Source organism: Panthera leo, chromosome D3, assembly GCF_018350215.1.
Source record: "Panthera leo isolate Ple1 chromosome D3, P.leo_Ple1_pat1.1, whole genome shotgun sequence".
Lineage (NCBI taxonomy): Eukaryota > Metazoa > Chordata > Mammalia > Carnivora > Felidae > Panthera > Panthera leo.
Window position 1 is genome coordinate 54906904 of NC_056690.1, and position 23391 is coordinate 54930294.

A 23391-nucleotide genomic window follows, 5' to 3' on the forward strand; every position below is an offset into this window, starting at 1 on the left:
CCTTGAGCAATGACAACGTATTTATAAGTAAAAGAGTAACTTTACTAAATGCGTACATAGAGAAGACCCTTTTGTGATTAAAAATAAAATAGCAAATCATACATATATACAATCATATCCTTATAGAAGCACAGAAAAATATGTGCAAGGTAACACACTGTGTTGGTAACGTAGGGTATTTCATGTGACATCAGGAAATACAATGGGGAGAAAATAGGTGTTAATATAAATAGCTAAATCTTTGTGTCTTTTTATTTGTACCATTAGCCTCAGTGAACACGTTACTTAATAACACTAAGGAGAAATTTAACCTCAGAAAGAGAGCACTTAGTCTACACCATTTCACTGTTTTATAAATTGAGTGAGTCATTAATAGAATGGAAATTACTGAGGATAGTTGTGAATAAAAATAATGAAAACACTGAGGTGGGAAAACAGTTTGATAACTCCATCACTGAAAAGAGGATATATACAACATTTTAAGTAATTAGTTTGTAATATAAGAAATTCATAATTCATAATGTTTTAGACATATACATATTGAATGAAAGATTAAATTTTAATATAAAATATCAATAAATATTTTAAATATTAAAATCATATTAAGAATAAAATGTTTTTCTTTTTTTTAATTTTTTTTAAATTTTTTTAATGTTTGTTTATTTTTGAGAGAGAGAGACAGAGTGTGAGCGGGGGAGGCACAGAGAGAGAGGGAGACACAGAATCCAAAGCAGGCTCCAGGCTCTGAGCTGTCAGCACAGAACCCAACACAAGGCTCTAACCCACGAACCACAAGATCATGACCTGAGCTGAAGTCAGATGCTTAACCAACTGAGCCACCCAGGCACCCCATAAAATGTTTTTCTAAATGAATATGACATCCTTTATATATATTCCTTTTAATCAATGCATTAACCCCTAAATCCCTCTTTTGCAGATTGTTAGGATATTAAATTAACACACATCTCGTTGTTCAAGTGAGAAGACTGAAGCTCAGAAGGGTGTAATGTGCAGGTCACAACTGGAATATGGAGAGGAAATCTGAGTCTGATTCTGACTTTGTGTGACAATCTCTAAAACAACATTCTAAATAAAGTGCTTTAAAAGTTCTCAATCTTATCAATCATGAGAGAAAAGAAAATTTAAAACCACAGTGGGATATATCTTCCTAAAGAATTGTAATTAAAAATAAATAAAAGACAATATTAGATGATGGTGTTAATCTGAGGCCGGAACGCTCATACATGATGGTCTGAGAGAAAAATGTATATCATAGCTATCTTGGAAAAATATTTTGGCATTATCTACTAAAACTGAACATATGGGTTTTTTGGCCTAGCAATTTCCAACATAAATTAATACATAATTCCAAAGCAGTTTTCAACTGCCTTGGTCTAAAAAATGAGAAGGATTGAATGTCATAAACTGGAATAGGGAAGACTGCAGGTTTATAGAGAGAGTGGGTATCTTAGGTTCTGTTTTGGAATAGGTCAGCTTGAGATACCAACTAGGCATCTAAGTGGAGCCTGAGTTGGCAGATATGGTGTTCTCAGATGTTTGTGCAATTTAGGGAAATACAGAGAAACCAGTGAAGAAAAACTGAAAAAAATCTTCCAGAAGAGTAAGAAGAAATAAGAGCAGTGTGTGTTAGACGCCAAGAAAAAAATTTTCCAGAGATAAGGGTATAATCAACTTGGTTAAGTGCTACATATAATGAAAATAAGGACAAAGAAAAAGTGATTAGATTTAGCAACATGGAAATCAATGTTGACCTAAATCAGAGATATTTTGGTTGAATGGTGAGGGCAAAAAAGAAAACTGGAATGTGCTTAAGAAAGGATGGAAGGTACTACAACCAAATAAGATTTATTACAATAATTTAAGGTTCAACATTAGGAAACCCATCAATATAAATCACTATTGTTATAGATACAAGAGAAAATATTACAGGAGCATCTCCCTAGATGCAAAAATGACTACAGACAAAATTCAACACCCATTACCAATTTAAAAAAATACTCAATAAATTGAAAGTGATATTTTCTTAACTACATAAATGAAATGCACACTGAATCCTAAAGTCAGACTCTCATTTAAGGGAAAAAACTAACACCAATCCCATCAAGAGAAGAACAGAGCAAATATGCCAATGATCTCTACTACCATTTAACATTGTACTTTGATGTATTACCCAAAGTAATCAGATAAGAGAAACAACTAAAAGACATAAAAACAGTGAAGTACTAATAATACCTCCATTTGCAATTGAAACAATAGCACGTTTGGAAAATCCAAAATAAACAATATAAAACTATAATAAATAGTTTTATAGTTATTTATGAGCACGTGGTGGCTCCAATTAAGTGTGTGACTCTGATTTAGGCTCAGGTCATGATCTCATGGTTCGTGGGATCAAGCCCCACATCAGGCTCTGCACCAACAGTGTGCAATCTGCTTGAGATTCTCTCTAACCACACTGCCCCCGCCCCTTTAATGTAATTAAAATCATACAGTTATATATCATGCTTTTTTACACACCATGAATATTTACCATTTCAAAGTCCTGAAACTTTGAGTATTTTTATAACCAGAAATACACTACACCAACTCAATCGGAAGAAAAAAAAATGTAATCCTGTCTTTCTTAGCAACAAAAATTTCCTAAAAGACAAAAATGATAACAAGCTTCTACATAACAATATTGGCAACATTACAATTAAAATATTGCATTCCAAAAAAATAAAATACTACATTCCCTTAATGTTCAATTAAAAAATTAGGCATAAAGTAACAGAATACACAAGTATAATGCTTCTAAAAGAATTCATTATCCAATGTATACCATTCAAAGATTAGCAAGGAAGTACATTTCCATTGAATCACAATGCATTTCCATAATCTTGCCAAAAGAGATGCACACATTAACTGTTATCATTAAAATGCAAATATGAACACATCCGCATACACCTCTCCCTCTATAGTTCCTTCTGCCCCTCTGCTGCCAGCCTAATAAGTCCTGATGCACATTTCTCAGAGACAACAATTACATGTTCAAGATGCTTCCTCCCTTCAATTATAACAACAACAACAACAACAAAAACAACAAACTTAATAAACTGGCTAATTCACTAACTGTACATTTTATCATACATGGCACCTAAGGATATCCAAAAAGCCTAGATGTTACAAAATAATGAAACTTGGCCACAATAAACACAGATACTTGACAAAAACACACATACAGACCTATGGTATAACCTAAAACTGTCTTCTAGATATGGAAATACTAGCTAAAAGTCCTTCCCTTCCCTCCTCTGTCCCCTCTGCCATTTCAATGACTAAGTAGAGGACTACATCTAGCTCCAAGAGGTGGATTAACAGACACTTCCAGAACAGTCCTTCCTAAAAACTAACAAAAGGACATTTAAAAAGGGATTATTTTACTGCCTATACTTTTAGTAGACTTTGGGCATTAGGATTTGTTGATCCTTTAATACACAGCAATATTAACTAAAATGCACACACAGAACAATGGTTAGACAATCTGAACTCGTGTAAAGACTCATGGGCACAGAACCCTGCTCTCCTCACCTCCTTCCCTGCTCCCCCCCCCCCCCGCCCCCGCCCCATCCCCATGCTACCCAGTGAACAGTCAGCACACTCTCTCCAAAACAACAAGTTTAACAATCCCATTCCCCAAATACAACCATTCGTATGAATTAACAGAATACTTAAAGGGTGTGGCTTTAACTCTCTACTTTGAACATGTTGTGCACTTCTAAACATCTAGAACACTAGACCCTTTGCCCACTATATACATAGTAACATTGAAGGGACATTCTGGCCTAGAGCCCTTCCTCCCCTCTATCAACCTAGTAAAAAGTATGAGCACCTGTAATGCTTAAAGGGGATTTTAACAATTTCACTTCCTCTAGTTGTTTTTTGAGAACAGTCTTTCCTATGAATTTAAACACAAAGTGCATATGATGTATTTGTTTACTAACTACTTTTTCATACACTGGCAACCTTTTCAACATCTAGAAAGATTAGGTGTTGTAAATTAGGACTCCTTTATCCTTTATATACTCTATATACACAGCTAAGTAAAACAAAATGCAGATTGTCCAGGACAATGATTAATCCTGCCTAACTACAAGCATACTGGGTATAAAGTACTTTCTTCTCTTCTCTCCTGAACCCAGCAAAAGTATCATAGAATGTGTACTGCTCTGAGAGGTGGTTTATGTTTAAAGTGATGCTCAAAAATTCTTTTAGATTTAAAGAAACAATATGTAATATCAATAACATTTAAAGTTTTAACAAAGTAAAAAGTAAAAAGTTTTACTTATCAGGTAAAAAGTAAAAATAGTACAAACCCAGATCTTAAATTGTGAATAGCTGCCATACAAGTTCCTGTGGACAGTAACAATAACTACAGGATTAATGAATGATATGAAAGCCAAGAAATTCAACTAATGGAAATATTGTTTAAAAAGTGAGCTAATTTTGGAAAATGTAAAAAGGTAGGCAAACCATTCAAGCCCTCTGAGAAAAGAAGGCATATGAATCTTGCTTTAACTTCTTATACCATTATTCAACTTTTGTTATTTTTCCATCACAATATTATTTTGTTAAAATGAGTAGTTATGTTAATATTTAAGTTTTAGAGATACTTATCATAGCTTTGATTATAATACTTAAAAACTAAAAACATCCTGGGGCGCCTGGCTCAGTCAGTTAAGCATCCGACTTTGACTTAGGTCATGATCTCACAGTTTGTGAGTTTGAGCACCACTTCGGGCTCTGTTCTGACAGCTCAGAGCCTGGAGCCTGCTTCGGATTCTGTGTTTCATTCTCTCTCTGCCCCTACCCCATTTGTGCTGTCTCTCAAAAATAAATAAATGTAAAAAAAATATTTTTTTAATTGAAAACATCGTAAGCACCCAATAATAAAAGTCTAAGAAACTCTCAATCATTAAAGTTACATTGTAAAATAAAAGATGATTTGAATACGTTTCTATATAAGGAGAAACATGTTACCAATTATTATATGCATATGATAATGTAGTTTTTAAAAATAGCACAAAGCCTGTTTATGCACAAAATATGAACAGTGACCTCATCTGGATGGTGAAGTCATAGATCAATATTTTCTTCTACTCACAGTATTCTAAACTCACATATTCTAAAGTATATTCTAAACTTTGAGGTATGCACATTAAGTATTTGTGCCATTCAAAAAGGGCCTTAAAATAATTTTAGATAATAGTTTGTATAATGAATCCTACCAGATTTCATGAAGGTTGTAAGAAAAAAAACAGGATACCTCACTAGCAATTTCAGTGTAGTGTGGTGGTGAAAGCCTGACTGGAAATTATCTTAAGTGGGAATGCAAGGAGAGAAATCGGAGACAGTGAATACAGAAAATCCTTTCAAGAAGGTTTGCTTTAAAGTGTAACAAGATGCAACTGTAGCTCTTGGAGAAAGATTTAAAAACAAAACATTAAGCATTCAAAACAAGGATGTAATAAGTAAAAAGGGACAAATAAGCCTAAAGAAATAAGAAGAAAATAAATCGTAACTATAAAAGCACACATTAACATTTCAGAAGTTGGAAGTGTAGAATTATTCAGTCCAAGGCCCACCCCCTATTTTTTAAAGTCCATGTACAATGGACATGTACAATGAATTAGAAATAAGAGATATTAGAAATAAGAGATATTAGAATTAGAAATAAGAGATGAATTAGAAATAAGAGATATTAGAAATGAATTGTCCATGTACAATGGACATGTACAATGAATTAGAAATAAGAGATAAACAAAAGTACAAGAGAGCATTCTATATCATATTATGATAATAATTTCAAAATCTTCATCCACTTGGATTATTTCTAGGGCCATTAAAAATTATAAACTAACCTAAAGAAGACATATATAGCCTGATAAGACCAATCATGTGATGATATAAAGCAACTGTCCATGACAAATAAAAGAACAATTTGAACAATTAAAAAATGTAAAAACATCAGTTATAGTTTCACTATTGTGCTTTATCAAACTTACAAGAAAAAGTTATTTAAATCTATATTAATTCTTTAGATAGTAAGAAAGGAAGAAAGCTTCACAATTCATTTTTTAAAGCTAGCATAATCCTGATAAGAAAATCTATCAAATATGGCACAAATTAAGAACACTGGAATACAGACTAACTTATGAATATGGATGCAAAATCTTAAATAAAATACTTGCAAATCAAACTCAGCAGTAAATTAAAGGAACAATAAACCATAACCAAGCAGAGTCATCTCAAGAATTTAAAAAAGGTTTAATATTAATATAATACATCATTTCAATAGGTCAACTGAGAAACTCTTTAAAATATTCACAGATTGCTCACAAAGCAATATCTATTCCTGGAAATAATTTTAATAACCTGAGTACGTTTTTTAAATCTTTAACATGATAATGAGCATATACTGAAATCAATACTTACATAACATTAAGTACTTCTTTAAAATGAAAAATGAAATAGTCAATTTCATAGGTATTTAAAATATTGTATAAATATGCCACACAATAAAATATATACATAATAAGAGATTTGAGTCTTATGAAAATTAGCAATATATACTTTTACATATATTGTCACATGTTATACATATTATTATATTGAATATTCTATAATGAAACAATGTCAAAAAATCACATTGGAGTTTGGCCCTACTACTTAACAGCTTTGTGTGCATGAGAAACTTTACTCTGCCTCTTTAGACTGGTTTCCCATTTGTAAACCGATAGTAATAATTATTGGCTTATCTATTTTTAAGAAATAAATTGCTTAATTCAAAAGATTTTAAGGTAAAAATATGAAACAGAACGCATAATTTGCTGGATGTTTTCTGGTATTTGTATTTATACTATACAGTATATAGACCAATAAGGTAGTAATAAGTAATAAATTTCTACTAACAAAAGCAACATCCAAAAATGAAAACGTAAGTGTATATACAAAAGAAATTCACTTATTTACAACCTTTATCTGCAAACTAATTTATAAAAAACATTTGTGTACCTGTGTTCGGTAAAACAGAAAATCACAGAGGATCTCTAAATCTGTAAAAGTCATTTTTTTATTATCTAATGAAATGACTGGATAAAATGAAATGTATATGGCTGTTTCTTTAATAACACAAAACACTAAGAGTTGCAGATAATGAAATTGTGTTCCAAAAAAATCTGAATTATGGGAGAAATAGACTTCAAAGAAAACATGAGAAAAGAATTTACAGAAAATCTGTACTTTTACATCTAAAAAGAATTCAATCTTGACAATATTTTTCAAAGTACTTAACCAATTTCAAGATGTTTTCTGGCTTACAAAAGCCCTTTTTCATAGAAATGAGAAGGGAAAATGTGTTTTCATAGATACAGTGACAACACAAATTAGAGAAAAGTGTATGATAATGAGGTAGAGACTAAATTGGAAGCATGATATGCCTTGAAATTTTAAAAAATCAGTTAGGTTGTATGTGCAATTAGGCAGCACAAATCTTTTACTTTTCTCTTGAACTAGAAGTTTCAATTGCATACCAAAAAATAATGCATGGAAGTGATGCACATCATTGCTTTTAATTGAGTGTTTAACATGCGCTCATTGAAAACCTAGCTTAAAGGTTTTTATAATGAGCAAAATGTAGGAAAAAATTAATATATCTAAACTTCATCATGTTCTCATCTTCCCCAGAAAGTATGATAATCCCCAAATGATTTCTATAATTGAAATATATTACTAACTTTATAAAATACGTTCATAATATCTTATCAAGAATAACATTTAGCTATGAAGGGCCACACTTGCCATTTTAAAGATGATCAAAGAAGTAAAAAAACTGATTGTTTGTAGGCTTAGTGAATGAATTTTCCATTTTGAAAATATTTTATTAACAGTGATATTCTTAAAGATGATGAATTTTAGCATGATTAGAAAACTGAGGTCATAGCTACTTGACAATACTATTTAATGTTTTAAAATTTTTTATTGGTTGTGCTATACTTCTCTGATGCTTATAGTAGTCCCTGGAAAGAAATTATATGTAAGAAAGTTACATGCTTACATGCATTATTTTAAAGCTCCGTGGATTATTTGAATGTATACACTATACACTCCATACCTCAAGAAGTTCTTTCTAGGCTCACAAGGTGAAGTGTTTGTTTCTTTCTCCCCATTTATTCTTCCTTCATTCCTTCCTTCCCTTCTTCCTTCCTCTGATCCTCCCTCCTTTTCCCTCTTTCCTTCCCTCTTTCTTCTCTTTCATTTATTCACTGGTTAACTTACTCATTCAAAAATCATGAAATGCCTTTTCTTGAATGCCTAATATATAGCATTTTTTGAGTACCTAATATTGGAGAGACACTGTACATGTTACACAGAGAAAACAGAAATCACAACGTGTCTCCTATCCTTAAAAACCTTATAGTCTACAAAGAAGTAGACAGGTAATCACTGACTTCAATAGTGTTGTAAGTACTGGTATGGAGGTAAATATAGAGTGAGTGCAATTAGAATTCAAAGCAGATAGAAGAAAGTGAAGAGACCGTTTGGCCAAGGATTTTCCCCCTCCCAAGCTGAAGTATAAAACGAGAGGACTCAGCCAGGCAATGGTAGGACTGAGAGACTGAGTGAGTTGAATGCTGACTTTATAATCAGAAGGAACTGTATTTATGAGAAGATAGAAGAAAGAAAGCACCTGGCATATTCTGTCCTCCTGAGTTTTTCCAGGGAGCTAGAGAACAGAGTTAGAGGGAAAGGGTAGCTAGAGAGAAGCTCCAGAGACAAACAAGGGCAAACTGAAGACATACTTGTTTTACCATCTGTCTAGGATCAGTTTCTTCCAATTCACTGATCCCATGTTATCCCTTCTGGCACTTTGGCCCAGTGTTTTTGCCTATTTCTGGATTCTTCTATATTGCCTATGTAGTGGTGTAAATTGTTCCCATACTAATTCAGGCGCACATCCCCTACACTGCATGAATGAGAACAAAATAAAGACATCTTCAGGGAAACAAAATTTTGAAAATATCAAATCTAGCTCACTAAAAAAGCTAGTAAAACATACACTTTAGTAACAAGAAAAAATAATGCAATTAGGAATGTCTGATAAATGAGAGCTGTGTGTGAAATGTTAACCTGGGAAAAAAATAAAATAAAACATTTATTGTGCAAATTAATAAAACTATCTTAATACAGGGATTATTAAGTAAGACAGACATAACATGCTTGAAAATAAACTATAAATCAAGAAATGTCATAAGCTCCTCAAACTGCTCAGGAAGAAGTTAATTAAAGATGTTCATTACGCATCATAATCAGTAAGTGAAGTATGTGTTTCAAAAATTCTAACAATTTATAGGTTAAAATGTAAATATAAAATATATCAAAAGCAAAACTCAATTCTAAACATTCTAGATTTAGTGTCATCTAACCACCTGGCTACAAATTATAGAAAACAAAAATGACAGAAAAACAGAAAAATAAGAAATCTATTACTATACTGAAATATTTTAATATAGCTTTCAGTAAATAAATATTTTCAGTCAGAAAATAAATCAGAAATGGGGCACCTGGGTAGCTCAGTCAGTTAAGCGTCTGACTTCGTCTCAGGTCATGATCTCACAGTCTGTGAGTTTGAGCCCCGCGTCGGGCTCTGTGCTGACCACTCAAAGCTTGGAGCCTGCTTCAGATTCTGTGTCTCCTCTCTCTGCCCCTTCCCCACTCACACTCTGTCTCTGTCTCTCAATAATAAATAAACATAAAAATTTTTTTGAAAATCAGAAATATAAAAGATTTGAATAACAGAATTATCAGTTTACAAAATGAACCTATTTAGAACTGTATCCCACAATCAGAGACAAGGTTTTCCCCCCAAAAAATACCTATGCAAATAACTCATGTAGTAGGACAAAAATTAAGCCTCCACAAATTTTAAGTACTACCTAACATACAGACTATAGAATTTAGAAACAAATCATAATTACATTAAATATTTATTTTTTTTAATGTTTATTTATATTTGAGAGAGAGCAAGAGTATGGGGTAGGGGGAATGACAGAGAGATGGAGACAGAATCTGAAGCAGGCTCCAGGCTCTGAGCTGTCAACACAGAGCCCCAATGCAGGGATTGAACTCACAAACCGTGAGATCATAATCTGAGCCAGAGTCAGACGCTTAACTGACTGAGCCACCCAGATGCCCCTAAAACTGAATTTTTAAAAAATAATTTTAAAATTCAGTGGTGATGTAAGGGTTAATTTGTCCAAGACTAATCTCAGGCTGATTTTCAGAGTTTGCCTTCTACAAAGTTCCAAGGAAACTGGTTAAGTTTCAATTTAGAAAAACTACCCAAATAAATGGACAGATAGATCATGTTTATGTTTAGGTATCCCCATCATAAAAATTTCATTTTTCCATTATATAATCTATAAACGAATAGGATTCCAATCATAATTCCAATAAAACTTCTGAAGAAAATGAGTAAGATAACACTGAAATTTATATTATGGTGCAAAGGTCAAAACAGCCTAAAACTCATAAACCTAAGACTGATTCACCATAATAATCAAAACCCATTATAGAAGTTTAGTATGTAGACATGAGGTATTGAGGTAAAGATGGTTAAGTACCAAACAAATTAAAAAGAGAATGGAAAAACAGATCCACACAAATATGGAAGCCTCTCATATGACAGAGATGGCACTTTCTGAATAGTAACACACAAATATAATAAATTATATTACAACAACCTGACTTCTCTTTAAGAAAGAAAATGTAATTGGAAACTCAGTTTCATACCATACCCATATATGAATTTCATATTGATTATGCTTCAGATGTGGTAAGTGAAATGTGCATTCCTAAAATTCTAGATAGTTTATTACTTCCAAACTTATAAATCAGAGACAGGAGAAATAATATCAGTTTTGAAGATTTTAAACATAATTTAATCTGAAAGCATCACATAAAGGTGAAAAGCAAAATTTCAAAACACTTAGAATAAAATACCCGAGAATATTTTTATTTCAAATTAGAAAAAAATCTTAAATTCAGAAAAGCACAAAGGTCATAGGAAAATATTTATAACTTTCACTACATTAAAATTGAAGTTTCTGTTCATCAGAAGATACCATAAAGAAAGGAAAGACTGGATAAAAATATTTTTAATATATATAACTTTAAAATATGTAGTATCAATAATATACAACAAATTCTTATAAATCAGTCAAAATATAATCACTCAACAGATGAGGAAAAATCATAAGCAGCTTTTAACACAAAAAAGGAAATACAAATGATCTCCAAAAAGCCATTAAAACATGCCTAGTCTCACTCTTAATTATGGATTAATTTAAAAAGTTTAATGAGACACAATTAAAGAGTATATAGAAAGAAATACACTATAATATTATAATAGAAATATAATAGAAACAGGCAATTAAAAAAAAAACATGTAGTTTTAACACTAAGTAGGAATGCCAACTGGTACAGAATGTGTATATTATTGCCTTGTACTATACTATTATATGTTTTACATTTCATCATTTCCCTTTACTACTATTTTCTTTTACTATAGTGAATGAGATGTAGAAGAACAGGAAGGCAGGCAAACGAGTCATAAGGGAGAGTCAGAGTAACACTATGTCTGAGAGGACTCAATCCCCCATTCCTGATTTAAAGATGAAGGGAACAGGATGCCTGTGTGGCTCAGTCGGTTGAGAGTATAATTCTTGATTTCAGCTCAGGTCATAATCCCACAATTCGTGAGATCAAGCCCTGTGTTGGGCTCTGTGCTGAATTGCGGAAGCTGCTTGGGATTCTCTCTCTCTTCCTGTCTGCCCCTCCCCCACTCTGGCATGTGCATGTGCCTCTCTCTCTTTCAAAATAAATAAATAAACATTAAAAAAAAGATGAAGGGAAGCACCAGCCTGGGATGCAGGCAGCCTGATTTGTGATGAGCACTGGGTGCTGTAAGTGATAAATCACCTGAAATCAATGCTGCACTGTATGTTAACTAACTAAATAAATACACAAAAATAAACAAATAAATAAATATATAAATAAATGCTGAGAATAATCCCAGTCTGACAGCCACCAAAGAAACAGTGACCTCAGTTCTAAAAGCACAAACAGAGTCTTGCCAAAACTGAAAAGACCCTGACAGCAGATTCATTCTAGGGTCTCCAAAAAGAAACATAGGGCTGCTGATAACCTCGATTCCACTGTTAGAAGACCTCAAGCACAGGAACCAGCTGAGACTTGATCCAGAGAAACTCTAAGATAATAAATGGGTGTTGTTTCAAGCTGCTAAAATTCTGGTAATTTTTTATGTACTAATAGAAAATAAATATAGGGGTGCCTGGGTGGCTCAGTCGGTTGGTTAAGCGTCCGACTTGGCTCAGGTCATGATCTCACAGTTCATGAGTTAAGCCCTATGTCAGGCTCTGTGCTGACGGCTCACAGCCTGGAGCTTGCTTCAGATTCTGTGTCTCCCTCTTTCTCTCTCTCTCTGCCCCTTCCCCACTTGTACTCTGTGTCTCTTTCTCTCAAAAATAAATATTAAAATTAAAACAAAAAAAAAGAAAATGAATATAAACAAAAAGATGGCTAACTGCTATTTAATTACTCACCATAAGTTTCAACAACTATAGCTCAAAACTAAAATCAGTATATTTTTATTTTCAAAAATGAAAACTCACCATTTTTGATAAAGCAGATAATTCATTTCTTGATGTCTTTGTTTCCCTCAATACTTCAGTCACTACCTCTTCATTCTCCTCGATACTAACATTAACATTTTCTATTTCTGTATCGTAGTGCCTATGTAGAGAATTCAGTTTATCTATCTCTCTCCTAGGAGAAAAAACACAGATGATTTTACCTACAATAAAAGGAAAATCATGTTTAAAATTGTATGTAAACTAGTTTTTGACTTAACAATGTAAGTCAATGGAATTTACCTATTCCTAAAATGACTCCCATCCCAAAGCAACTTCTGAAAAGTGACACTTAGGATCAAGAAGTGAGAAAAGTGGTGAGAAAAATTCACCAGGTGTATTTATGTTTCCAATGTAAAAACCTTAGAGAAAAGCAATTTCTAAATTATTTAAAATAATCATCTTTCGATTTGATTTCAGATGATAGACCTAAGAACTTTTGATTCAGAAGCTGGGTAGCAAAGCTATGGGAAGGTTAGAAAAAAAAAAAAAGAGGGAAAAAAATGATGAGAAGATGTAGAAGTGAAAAGACCACACATCATTAAAGACCCAGTTTACTGTTTTATCTGTTCCCCAGCTATCTCAGCTAAGACTTTTCTACATCAGCAGAAAGCTAGCCAAACCTCACAAAAGTAAACAAACAAACCAACAAATAAATAAAGGGGTTTGCAACATGTATTAAGAAAATAACGATCAGATTTACATAAAAGCACAGAAATCAGTTATAGGTGACCAGGAAGAATCAACCTAAACTAAAACATGACAGAAATATTCTAAATACCTAAATAAAATGAGATCTGCCAATGAAATTCTAAGGAGGAATCTTTCAGAATATCAGTATCAAGTAAAAATATATTTTAAAAAGTGAAATATTAAATTAAATAAAGCATGCATATATGCAGAAATACATATATATGCAAATCCACTATGAAGATAGAAAAGCTAAAAACTCATATGCACTTAATACATCCTAGAAATACATAAAGAAAGCACTGACAGCATTATAAAAATAAACTGACTAGCATAAGATTTTAAAATATTTCTGTCAGAAAATGATAGATCAAGTAGAACAAAATAAGTAAAAGACTCCTTGTTATCACACTCCTGGTTGTTAGCAGGTTGACTCTCAAGGGTCATTGGACTGAGGCCTAGACTGTTTCCTTGCTATGTAGGCTTCTCTATAGAGCACCTCAAAACATGGCAGCTAAATTCATCAGAGAAAATAAACAATTGAGGACGAAATAGTCCTAGCAGGACAAAAGTCACAGTTTTTACAACCTAATCATAAATGATATTCCATGACTTTTGCTTTACTCTTTTATTAGAAGGCACTCACTGGATCTACCCCACATGCAAGAGGAGGTGATTTTAGAAGAAAATATCAAACGGAAGATGTCCCTGAAAGTCATGTCGGAAGCTGCTAATCAACCATAGAGCTCTTTGGCAATTTACATTTTTCATAGTTGGGAGGCTGGTGAGGTGATATTTATGGCTTTCACATTAGAACCAGAATATAAGAGAAATATATGGATAATATATAATATTATAATATTATATATATTCTTCTATAATATTCTTCTATAATATTCTTCTATTATATATATTCTTCTATAATATATAGAAGAAACTCTTTAGAAGGTTTGAAAATGTAGAAAATGTGAAAAAATGATCAAGAGGCATGGAAGATACAGTAAGAAAAACTAACATGCGTTTGAGTCCTAAAAGAAACAAAAAATGAGACCAAAGCATTGTTTGAAGAGATCATGACTGAAAATGCCCAGAGGAAATGATAATTATAATACACATGTTCAGTAAGACTAGAAGACTAACAAATCCCAACAGAATAAACATTGATCCACACCAAATGTATCTTAATGAAATCAAACTGACAAACTTTGAAAATCAAGACATGATCTTAAAAACAGGCAATGGAAAAAATATGGAATGGTTTCAAAGCATTCAGTCAAAAGGCCAATATGCTTTTTAACAACAAAAATTAAAATTAGTTTATAGAATGATATATTTAATACATTAAGAGTCAATAAATAATCAAGAAATCTATGAAAATAGAAAATATCCTTCAAATAAAATCTCAGAAAATTTGGAATCAGCAGAATCTCACTTAAGAGTATAACCAAGGATCTACTCCAACTGTAAAGTACTTCCTGATAGAGTCTATGATGAAAAAGTCTATGAAGGAAAGAAGAACAAAGAAATAAGTTATTATGAGGGTAAATCCAAAAACCTTGATTGTTTAAAACAATAAAAATATTCTCATGGATTATAAAAATGAAATATCCCATAGTAACAGCTACAAATATTTAATTCAGTGGCAATGTGATTAACCACAGTAAAAATTTCCCTAACTCCTTTTCTTATCTAGAATGTTAACAATGTCTTTGGAGTCTGATAATCTAAGTGTGCATGTGGTAATTAATAGGATTTCCTACAAAAAAAAAACAAAAAACAAAAAAACAAAAACACAGGAATAAAATTGTAATCACCAAACTAAAAAAAGAAAAAAAAAAAAAATAATGTGAAAGAAAGCAAAAAAAGAATAAGAAAAAAACATATGGGGCAAATACACAGTGTTTTAAGTCCAACTGTATTAGTGATTTGTGAATACATTTAATGGTCCACCATTAAAAATGTTTGCAACTGACAAGAACATCTATCTAGATAATGTTTACAAGAGATGTGCATAAAGTATAAAGACTCAAAAATATTGAAATTTAAAAATGAAAATATCTTCTAGATAAATATCAAAAAACAAAATTGATCAGGCTATGTTGATATCTTACTTGAGTTTAAGGCAAAAAGTATTCCAGGAATCAATTCACAATGATGAATAAGGTTCATCATCTCCCAGAAAGATACAATAGCTTTGAACTTGTATGAAACCTGAGAGAGCCTCAAGCTATACAAAGAAAAAAACTGATGGTATTAAAAAACATAGAAATGTGTGGAGATACACCATCATAGTAGGTGATTTTACCACACTTTTCTCAATAAAAGAAAAAGTAGTAAACTTAACCTAATGAAACAGTAATGGACAGTACATTCAATAAGTAAAGCACATAAGGAATATCTACCAAATAAATAAATAAATAAGTAAATAACAACCCAAGTCACTGAGCCAGAAATGAAGACTCAATAATTTTCAATAGGTTGAAACTATTTTACCTGGCTAAAACACAATTCTGCTGAAAAGCGATAATAAAAAATACTTATAAATTAGAAATACATCATGAAAAATTTTAATATACATGTTTTTAATAACCTATGGATTTCAGAAGAAATCAACATGAAAATCAGAAATGTAACTGAATGAAAACAAAGATATAACAAACCAGATGAACCACAAAAGTTATTTGTTTAGTAAAAATAGACAATATTTAAGCACATGTTGAAATAGACATTGAATGTGAAGAAATATAAACATCTTAATAAATGGATGTTATCTAGATCATATAATGTGGGGAATAAGCTTAGGAATTACCTGAATTTGCACTGATGGGTTAACAAGGCATAAAGAGTTAGAAAGCCATGGGATGAAAACATACAAATTAGGTAAATAAGACTAGGTAAACGGGGCAAAGGCCTCCAGTACGGGACAAGGTATAGGAATAGGAAATCTCAGGATGAAACATCCAAGATGAGGTAAACAAGATTAGGTATTCAGGGTGGAAATGCCCCCCAACTTAGTACAAGAGCAGAAAACTGTTTACACAGGAAGGAAGGACCAAACCAGGTATACAGGAAAACAGGACTTGAGACCACAGCACAGTAAAGTTGCCTAGAGGGGAACTAATTAGCAAGAGAAAGGTGCCTTGTTGACCCTCAGGTAATGTGCTTAGTCTTCCTTACCCCTAGACAAGTTTAGGTAAACAGAGGTGGGGCCTCATGTCTGCTGTAAACAACTTTCAGCTCAGTGCCAGAATTCTGTTTGTATTGACCCAACCCCCTAACACCGCCAGTCTTCAAAACCCCTTTTCCCCCATGCCTGTGAGTTATCGTTCACAGTTTCATTGTCTCTATCAAGAGACACTTCAATCAAGCTAGTAAGCCTTCTGATCCTAATAAAAGCAGAGCAAGGACCCTTACTCAGTCCTCCTGTCTCCTCTGGGACATTAGCCTCTCTCGCATTTTAATCCTGTGTTCTGCTCTTTTGCTGGACAAGACAAAACTCCAGACCCAGAGTCTATGACAATATAACTGTTTAAAATTTTGTTTTTCATTTTGATTATATTTAATTGATTCCATCTCCATAATGAATATGAATTTTCCTTTCTAAATCATTAACCACTCTGAACAAATAAAAATTGTATTATGTCACACTAAACCATAAAGAATTTACAGCCAACAAGAGGAATTAGAAGAATATCATACAACACAAATATATCAGAAACATAAAAAAAAAACATTCCAATTACTAAAATGCAAAATATAGTCAACATATAATTCAAAATATTCCATTTTATTAGAAATCAAATAAGTGCAAGTTGAAATACTTGGATGTTATTTATAATTAATGCAAGGCTACATAAGTTGTTTTTAATACTATCCTGGAGATCCTATGCTGGAGATTTTGTTTAAAAAACATTTTTTTTAATGTTTAATTTTGAGAGAAAGATAGACAGAGGGTGCATGGGGGAGCGGGGAGAGAGAGGCAGACACAGAATCCGAAGCAGGCTCCAGGTTCTGAGCTGTCAGCACAGAGCCTGACATGGAGCTTGATCTCACAAACCATGAGATCATGACCTAAGCTGAGGTAGGATGCTCAAGTGACTGAGCCACACAGGCACCCCTGGAGATTTTGTTTTAAATAGTCATTTATGCACAGAGGTACCAGTTATATACATTTGTTATACCATATGTATAGACAATTTGATAATATGTATGAAGAGCTTTAAAATGACACAGAGAAAGGCTGGGAAAATGACAGAGTAGGAGAACACCAAGCTTGCCTCCTCCCGTGGATACAACTAGATAACATTCCTATCAGTGTAAATAACCCAGAAAAGACCTGAAAACTGGCAGAATAAACTCCACAACAAAAAGTAGAGAAAAGGTCACATCCAAGAAGGTAGGAAGGGAAGTGATGCATATTTAGAGCAAAACAGACCATGGCCATCCACGATGGCGAGGGAGCCAATGGTGTGGAAAAGGGCAAGAAACAGACTATCACACTGGGGAGCCCCCAAGGGGAACACAAATCCCCATAAATTTGGCTTTAAAAGCAAGAGGAGCCAGGGGCGCCTGGGTGGCTCAGTCAGCTAAGAGACCGACTCTTGGTTTCGGCTCAGGTCATGTTCTCACATTTCGTGAGTTCAAGCTCCGCATCAGGCTCCACTAATAGTGTGGAGTGGGGTTCTCTCTCTCTCCCTCTCTCTCTGCCCCTTCAGTGCTCTCTCTCTCTCCCTTTCTCTCTCTCTCTCAAAATAAATAAATAAACAAAAACAACAACAACAACAAAAACAAAAAAGCAAGAGGCTGAATCTTGTGAGTTCTTACAACTGCTGGGATTTAAAGTCTGAAATTTTAAAAATCAACAGGCTCTGCTATGGGAGAGCTTGGAGGGTGATAGGAATCTGAGTCCCTGCCCTTAAAGAACAGCAAGACAACTACCTGAGATACAGCATGGAAATAGCAGCTTGAAAAATGTCTGGTACATACAGGAGGGAGAATTATTACTCCTATCACAGCAGGTACCACAGAGGCAGGGATTACAGGAAAACATCTCCAGAAACAAAGGAGCCATTTCCCTCCCCTGCCTGGCAGCGTAAACACATGGCCACCTATAGGATACAGCACAGCAACAACATTCCTTCCCTAACTTGTCTATACCAAGCCCTGACCCCCCCCTATCTTTAGTGGATCTGTTCTTTCTAGTCATACCTGCCATGTCCCTACACTGTGGGGCTCTTCCCCCAGAAGACAGGTGCAAACCCCACGGAAACCAGGTCACTTACCAAAGCATTTTGCAGGGCCTAGGTTCTGGCAGCAAGGTTGGCAGGCCTCATTTTGCAAGCAGACCAGCACACATTTTGTTAAAATGAGCTCTGCCTAGACCCAACTAAACAGTGCCCATAACAAGCAAAGAAACCCTGTGAAAATGCCTGGACTGAAGGAAAAAGTGGTCAGAATACAAAAACCGCCACAGGATACACACATAGGAGACACTCCCTGAAGTGCCAGGTTCTGGGAACTGCACTTCAGGACTTCTTCTTTATAAGGCCATTACCTTCAAGAGCAGGAGATATCACTTACTTTCCTAATACAGAAACAAGCACAGAGAGTTAGACAAAATGTAGAGACAGAGGAATATGTCCCAAATGAAAGAACAAGACAAAACCACAGCAAGAAACCTAAGTGAAACTATATGAGTAATATGGCTAATAGAGAATTTAAAGTAATGATCATAAAGATACCCACTGGACTTAAGAAAAGAGTGGAGAACATCAGTGAGACCCTTAATGAAGAGATAAAAAAGAACCAATCAAAGATGAAGAACACAATAACAAATTAAAAGTATACTTGATAGAATAAATAGCAGGCTAGAGGAAGCATAGGAACAAATTAATGACCCAGAAGACAGAGTAATGGAAAGGAATCAAGCTGAGAAAGTGACAGAAAAAAGAATTATACGAATTGAGAATAGTCTTAGAGAACTCAATGACTCCATCAAATATAATAACATTTGCATTAAGGAGATCCCAGAAGAAGAAAGAGAGAAAAGGGGGAAGAAGATTTATTTGAAGAAATAAAAGCTGAAAACTTCTCTGGTCTGGGGAAGGAAACAGATACCTAGATCCAGAAGGCACAGAGACGCCCCCCTAAAATATCAACCCAAGGAGATCCACACTAAGACACAGAGTAATTAAAAAGGCAAAAAAAAAAAAAAAATAGTGATAAAGACAGAATTTTAAAGTCAGCAAGAGAAAAGTAGACAGTTATATACAAGTGAAACCCCATAGAGCTAATAGTGAACTTCTCAGCATAAACTGTGCAGGTCAGAAGGGAGTGGCATGATATATTAAGGGAAACATCTGCAGCCAAGAATACTCTATCCAGAAAGGCTATCATTCCAAATAGCAGTAGAGACAAAGAGTTTCTCAGACAAACAAAAACTAAAGGAGTCATGACCACTAAACCAGCCTTACTAAAGAGGACTCTGAGTGGAAAGGAAAGACCATAAGTAAGAGTATGTAAAATAGTAATCACAAAATCAGTAAAAACAAGTGTTTCCATAAAAAACAGTCCAGGGATTCACAAAATAAAAATATAAAATATGACACTATACACACAACTAAAACATGGATGGGAGAGGAGTTAAGAATGAGTTCAAACTTAAGCAACCATAAATTTGATATACACTGCAATATGCATAAGATGTTATATACAAACCTCATGGTAACCACAAATCAAAAACCAGTAATAGATACACAAAGAATAAAGAGAAAGGAATCCAATAGATATGCGAAGAATAAAGAGAAAGGAATATCATCAAAGAAAGATAACAAGGTATGAAAGAAGCAAGAGAAGGACCAGGGAAAATCTACAATAGAAATCATAAAACAAGTACCAAAATGGCAATTTGTACAATCTATCAATAATTACTTTCAATGTAAATGGACTAAACACTCCAAAGAACAACACAGGGTAACAGAGTAGATTAAAAACCAAGACCCATCTATATGCTGTTTACAAGAGACTCATTTCAGACCTAAAGACACATGCAGATTGAAAATGAGGTGATAAAGAAATATTTATCATGCAAATGGATGTCAAAAGAAAGCTGGGGTAGCAATACTTGTATTAGACAAAATAGATTTTAAAACCAAGACTGTAACAAGAGACAAAGAAGGGCACTATATAATAATAAAGGGGACAATCTAACAAGAAGATACAACAATTGTAAATATTTATGCACCCAACATGGGAGTACCCAAACACATAAAGCAGTTAATAGAAAACATAATTGAACTAATATATATTAATACAGTAATAGTACGGGACTTTAACACTCCTCTTACGGTGGCAGACAGATCATTCAAACAGAAAATCAACAAGGAAACAGTACCTTTGAATGACACACTGGAATAGATGGATTTAACAGATATATTCAGAACATTCCATCCTCAAAAGCAGAATACACATTCTTTTCAAGTGCACACAAATACTCTCCAAAACAGATCACTTTTAGGCAACAAACCAAGTCTCAACAAATTAAAAAAGATCAAAGTCATACCATACATCTTTTCTGACCACAACACTAGGAAACTAGAAACCAACCACAGGAAAAAATCTGGAAAGACCACAAATACACAGAGGTTAAATAACATGTTACTAAACAATGAATGCGTTGACTGAGAAATCAAAACAGAAATAAATTACATGGAAACAAATGAAAATGAAAACAAAAGGATCCAAAATCTTTGGGATGCAGCAAAAGTGGTTTCAACCAGGAAATATACAGCAATGCAGGCCTACTCAAGAACCAAGGAAAAAATCAAATAGACAATCTAACTATACACATAAAGCATCTATAAAAGAGCCGCAAACAATATTTAAAACCAGGAGAAGGAAGGAAATAAGAAAGACTAGAGCAAAAATAAATGATACAGAAACTAAAGGAAAAAAAATGAACAAACAAACAAAAACATTTGAACAGATCAATGAAACCAGGAGTTGGCTTTTCAAATGATCAACGAAATTGATAAATCTCCATCCAGGCTCATCAAAACGAAGAAAAAAGGAAGAGAGGACTCAAATAAACAAATCATAAATTAAAGAGGAGAAGTAACAACCAACACCACAGAAATACAAATAATTTTAAGAGAATATTATGAAAAATCATATGCCAACAAATCACATATATCCTAGAAGAAATGGATACATTTCTAGAAACATATTACCTGCCAAACCCAAAACAGGAAGAAATAAAAAAATTTGAACATCTCAATGACCATCAAGGAAACTGAATCAGTAACCAAAAACTCCCTCTGCCCCTCTCCCACTCACACACGTGCAGTCTCTCTCTCATAAATAAATAAACATTAAAAAATATATTTAAAAAACCTCCCAACAAACAAAGTCCAGGACCAGACTTCTTCAGAGGTGAATTCTACCAAACATAAAAAGAAGAGTTAATACCTAATCTTCTTGAACTATTCCAAAAAATAGAATATGAAGAAAAACTTCCAAATCCATTCTATGAGGCCAGCATCACCCTGATACCAATATTAGACAGCACAAAGAGAGAGAGAGAGAGAGAGAGAGAGAGAGAGAGAGAAAATGAATTACAAGCCAGTATCTCCAATAAACACAGATGCGAAAATTCTCAACAAAATACTAGCAAAGCAAATCCAACAATACAGTAAAAAAAATAATTCACCACATCAAGTGGGATTTATTCTTGGAATGCAAGGTGTTTAATATTCAAAATCAATCAACGTGATACATCAATAAGAGAAAGGGTAAAAACAATTTCAAGAGATGAAGAAAAAGCATTTGACAAAGTACAACATTCATTCATGATAAAAATCCTCAACAAAGTAAATTTAGAGGGAACATACCTCAACATAATTAGGCCTTATATGAAAAATGCACAGTGAACATCATACCCAATGGGGAAAAACTGAGAGCTCTTCTCCTATGGTCAGGAACAAGACAAGGATGTCCACTCTCACCACTTTTATTCAGCACAGTACAGCAATCAGACAACAAAAGGTCAGAGCAATCAGAAAACAAAAAGAAATAAAAGACATCCAAAATTTTAAGAAAGAAGTAAAACTCTCACTATTTGCAGATGACATGATACAATATACAGAAAACACTGAAATTTCACCAAAATAACACTAGTTCTGATAAATGAATTCAGTAAAGTCACAGCATACAACATCAATGGGCAGAAATTCTATATACTAATAATGAAGCAGCAGAAAGAGAAATTAATAATCCCATTTACAACTGCACCAATGATAAGATAACTAAGAATAAACTTAACTAAAGTGGTGAAAGACCTGTACTCTGAAAAGTATAAAACACTGATAAAAGAAATTGAAGATGAAACAAAGAAATGGACAAACCATACTCATGGATTGGAAGACCAAATATTGTTAAAATGTCTATACCACCCAAAACAATCTATACATTTAATGCAATTCCCATCAAAATACTAAGAGCAGTTTTCACAGGACTGTAACAAGAAATTCTAAAACTTGTATGGGGCCACAAAGACTCCAAAAAAGCCAAAGCAATCTTGAAAAGGAAAAGCAACACTACAGGTATCACAGTTCCAGACTTCAAGTTATATTACAAAGCTGTAGTAATCAAAACAGTATGGTACTGGTACAAAAATAAACACATAAATCAATGGAAGAGAGTAGAAAACCCACAAATCAACCTGCCAATTATATGATCATTACTTTTCAACAAAGGAGGAATAAATATACAAAAAGTCTCTTTAACAAATGGTGTTGGGAAAACTGGTCAGCTACATGCAAAAGAATGAAACTGAGTCATCCTTACACCATACACAAAAGAAACTCAAATGGTTTAAAGACCTAAGTGTGAGACCTGAATCCATAAAAATCCTAGAAGATGGCATAGGCAGTAA

At 33.5% G+C, this 23391-nt stretch overlaps 1 protein-coding gene across 10 annotated transcripts in view; it reads right to left on the minus strand.

Moving 5' to 3' along the window:
• The window catches only part of CCDC178 (coiled-coil domain containing 178), a 468894-nt gene that overhangs the window by 344969 nt on the left and 100534 nt on the right, over positions 1 to 23391 (minus strand). For all 10 annotated transcript variants that reach the window (XM_042910989.1, XM_042910988.1, XM_042910990.1 and 7 more), the window contains exon 10: positions 12753 to 12906. In XM_042910989.1, coding sequence (XP_042766923.1) covers positions 12753 to 12906 — 154 coding nt within the window. The remainder of the gene's footprint in view (positions 1 to 12752; positions 12907 to 23391) is intronic.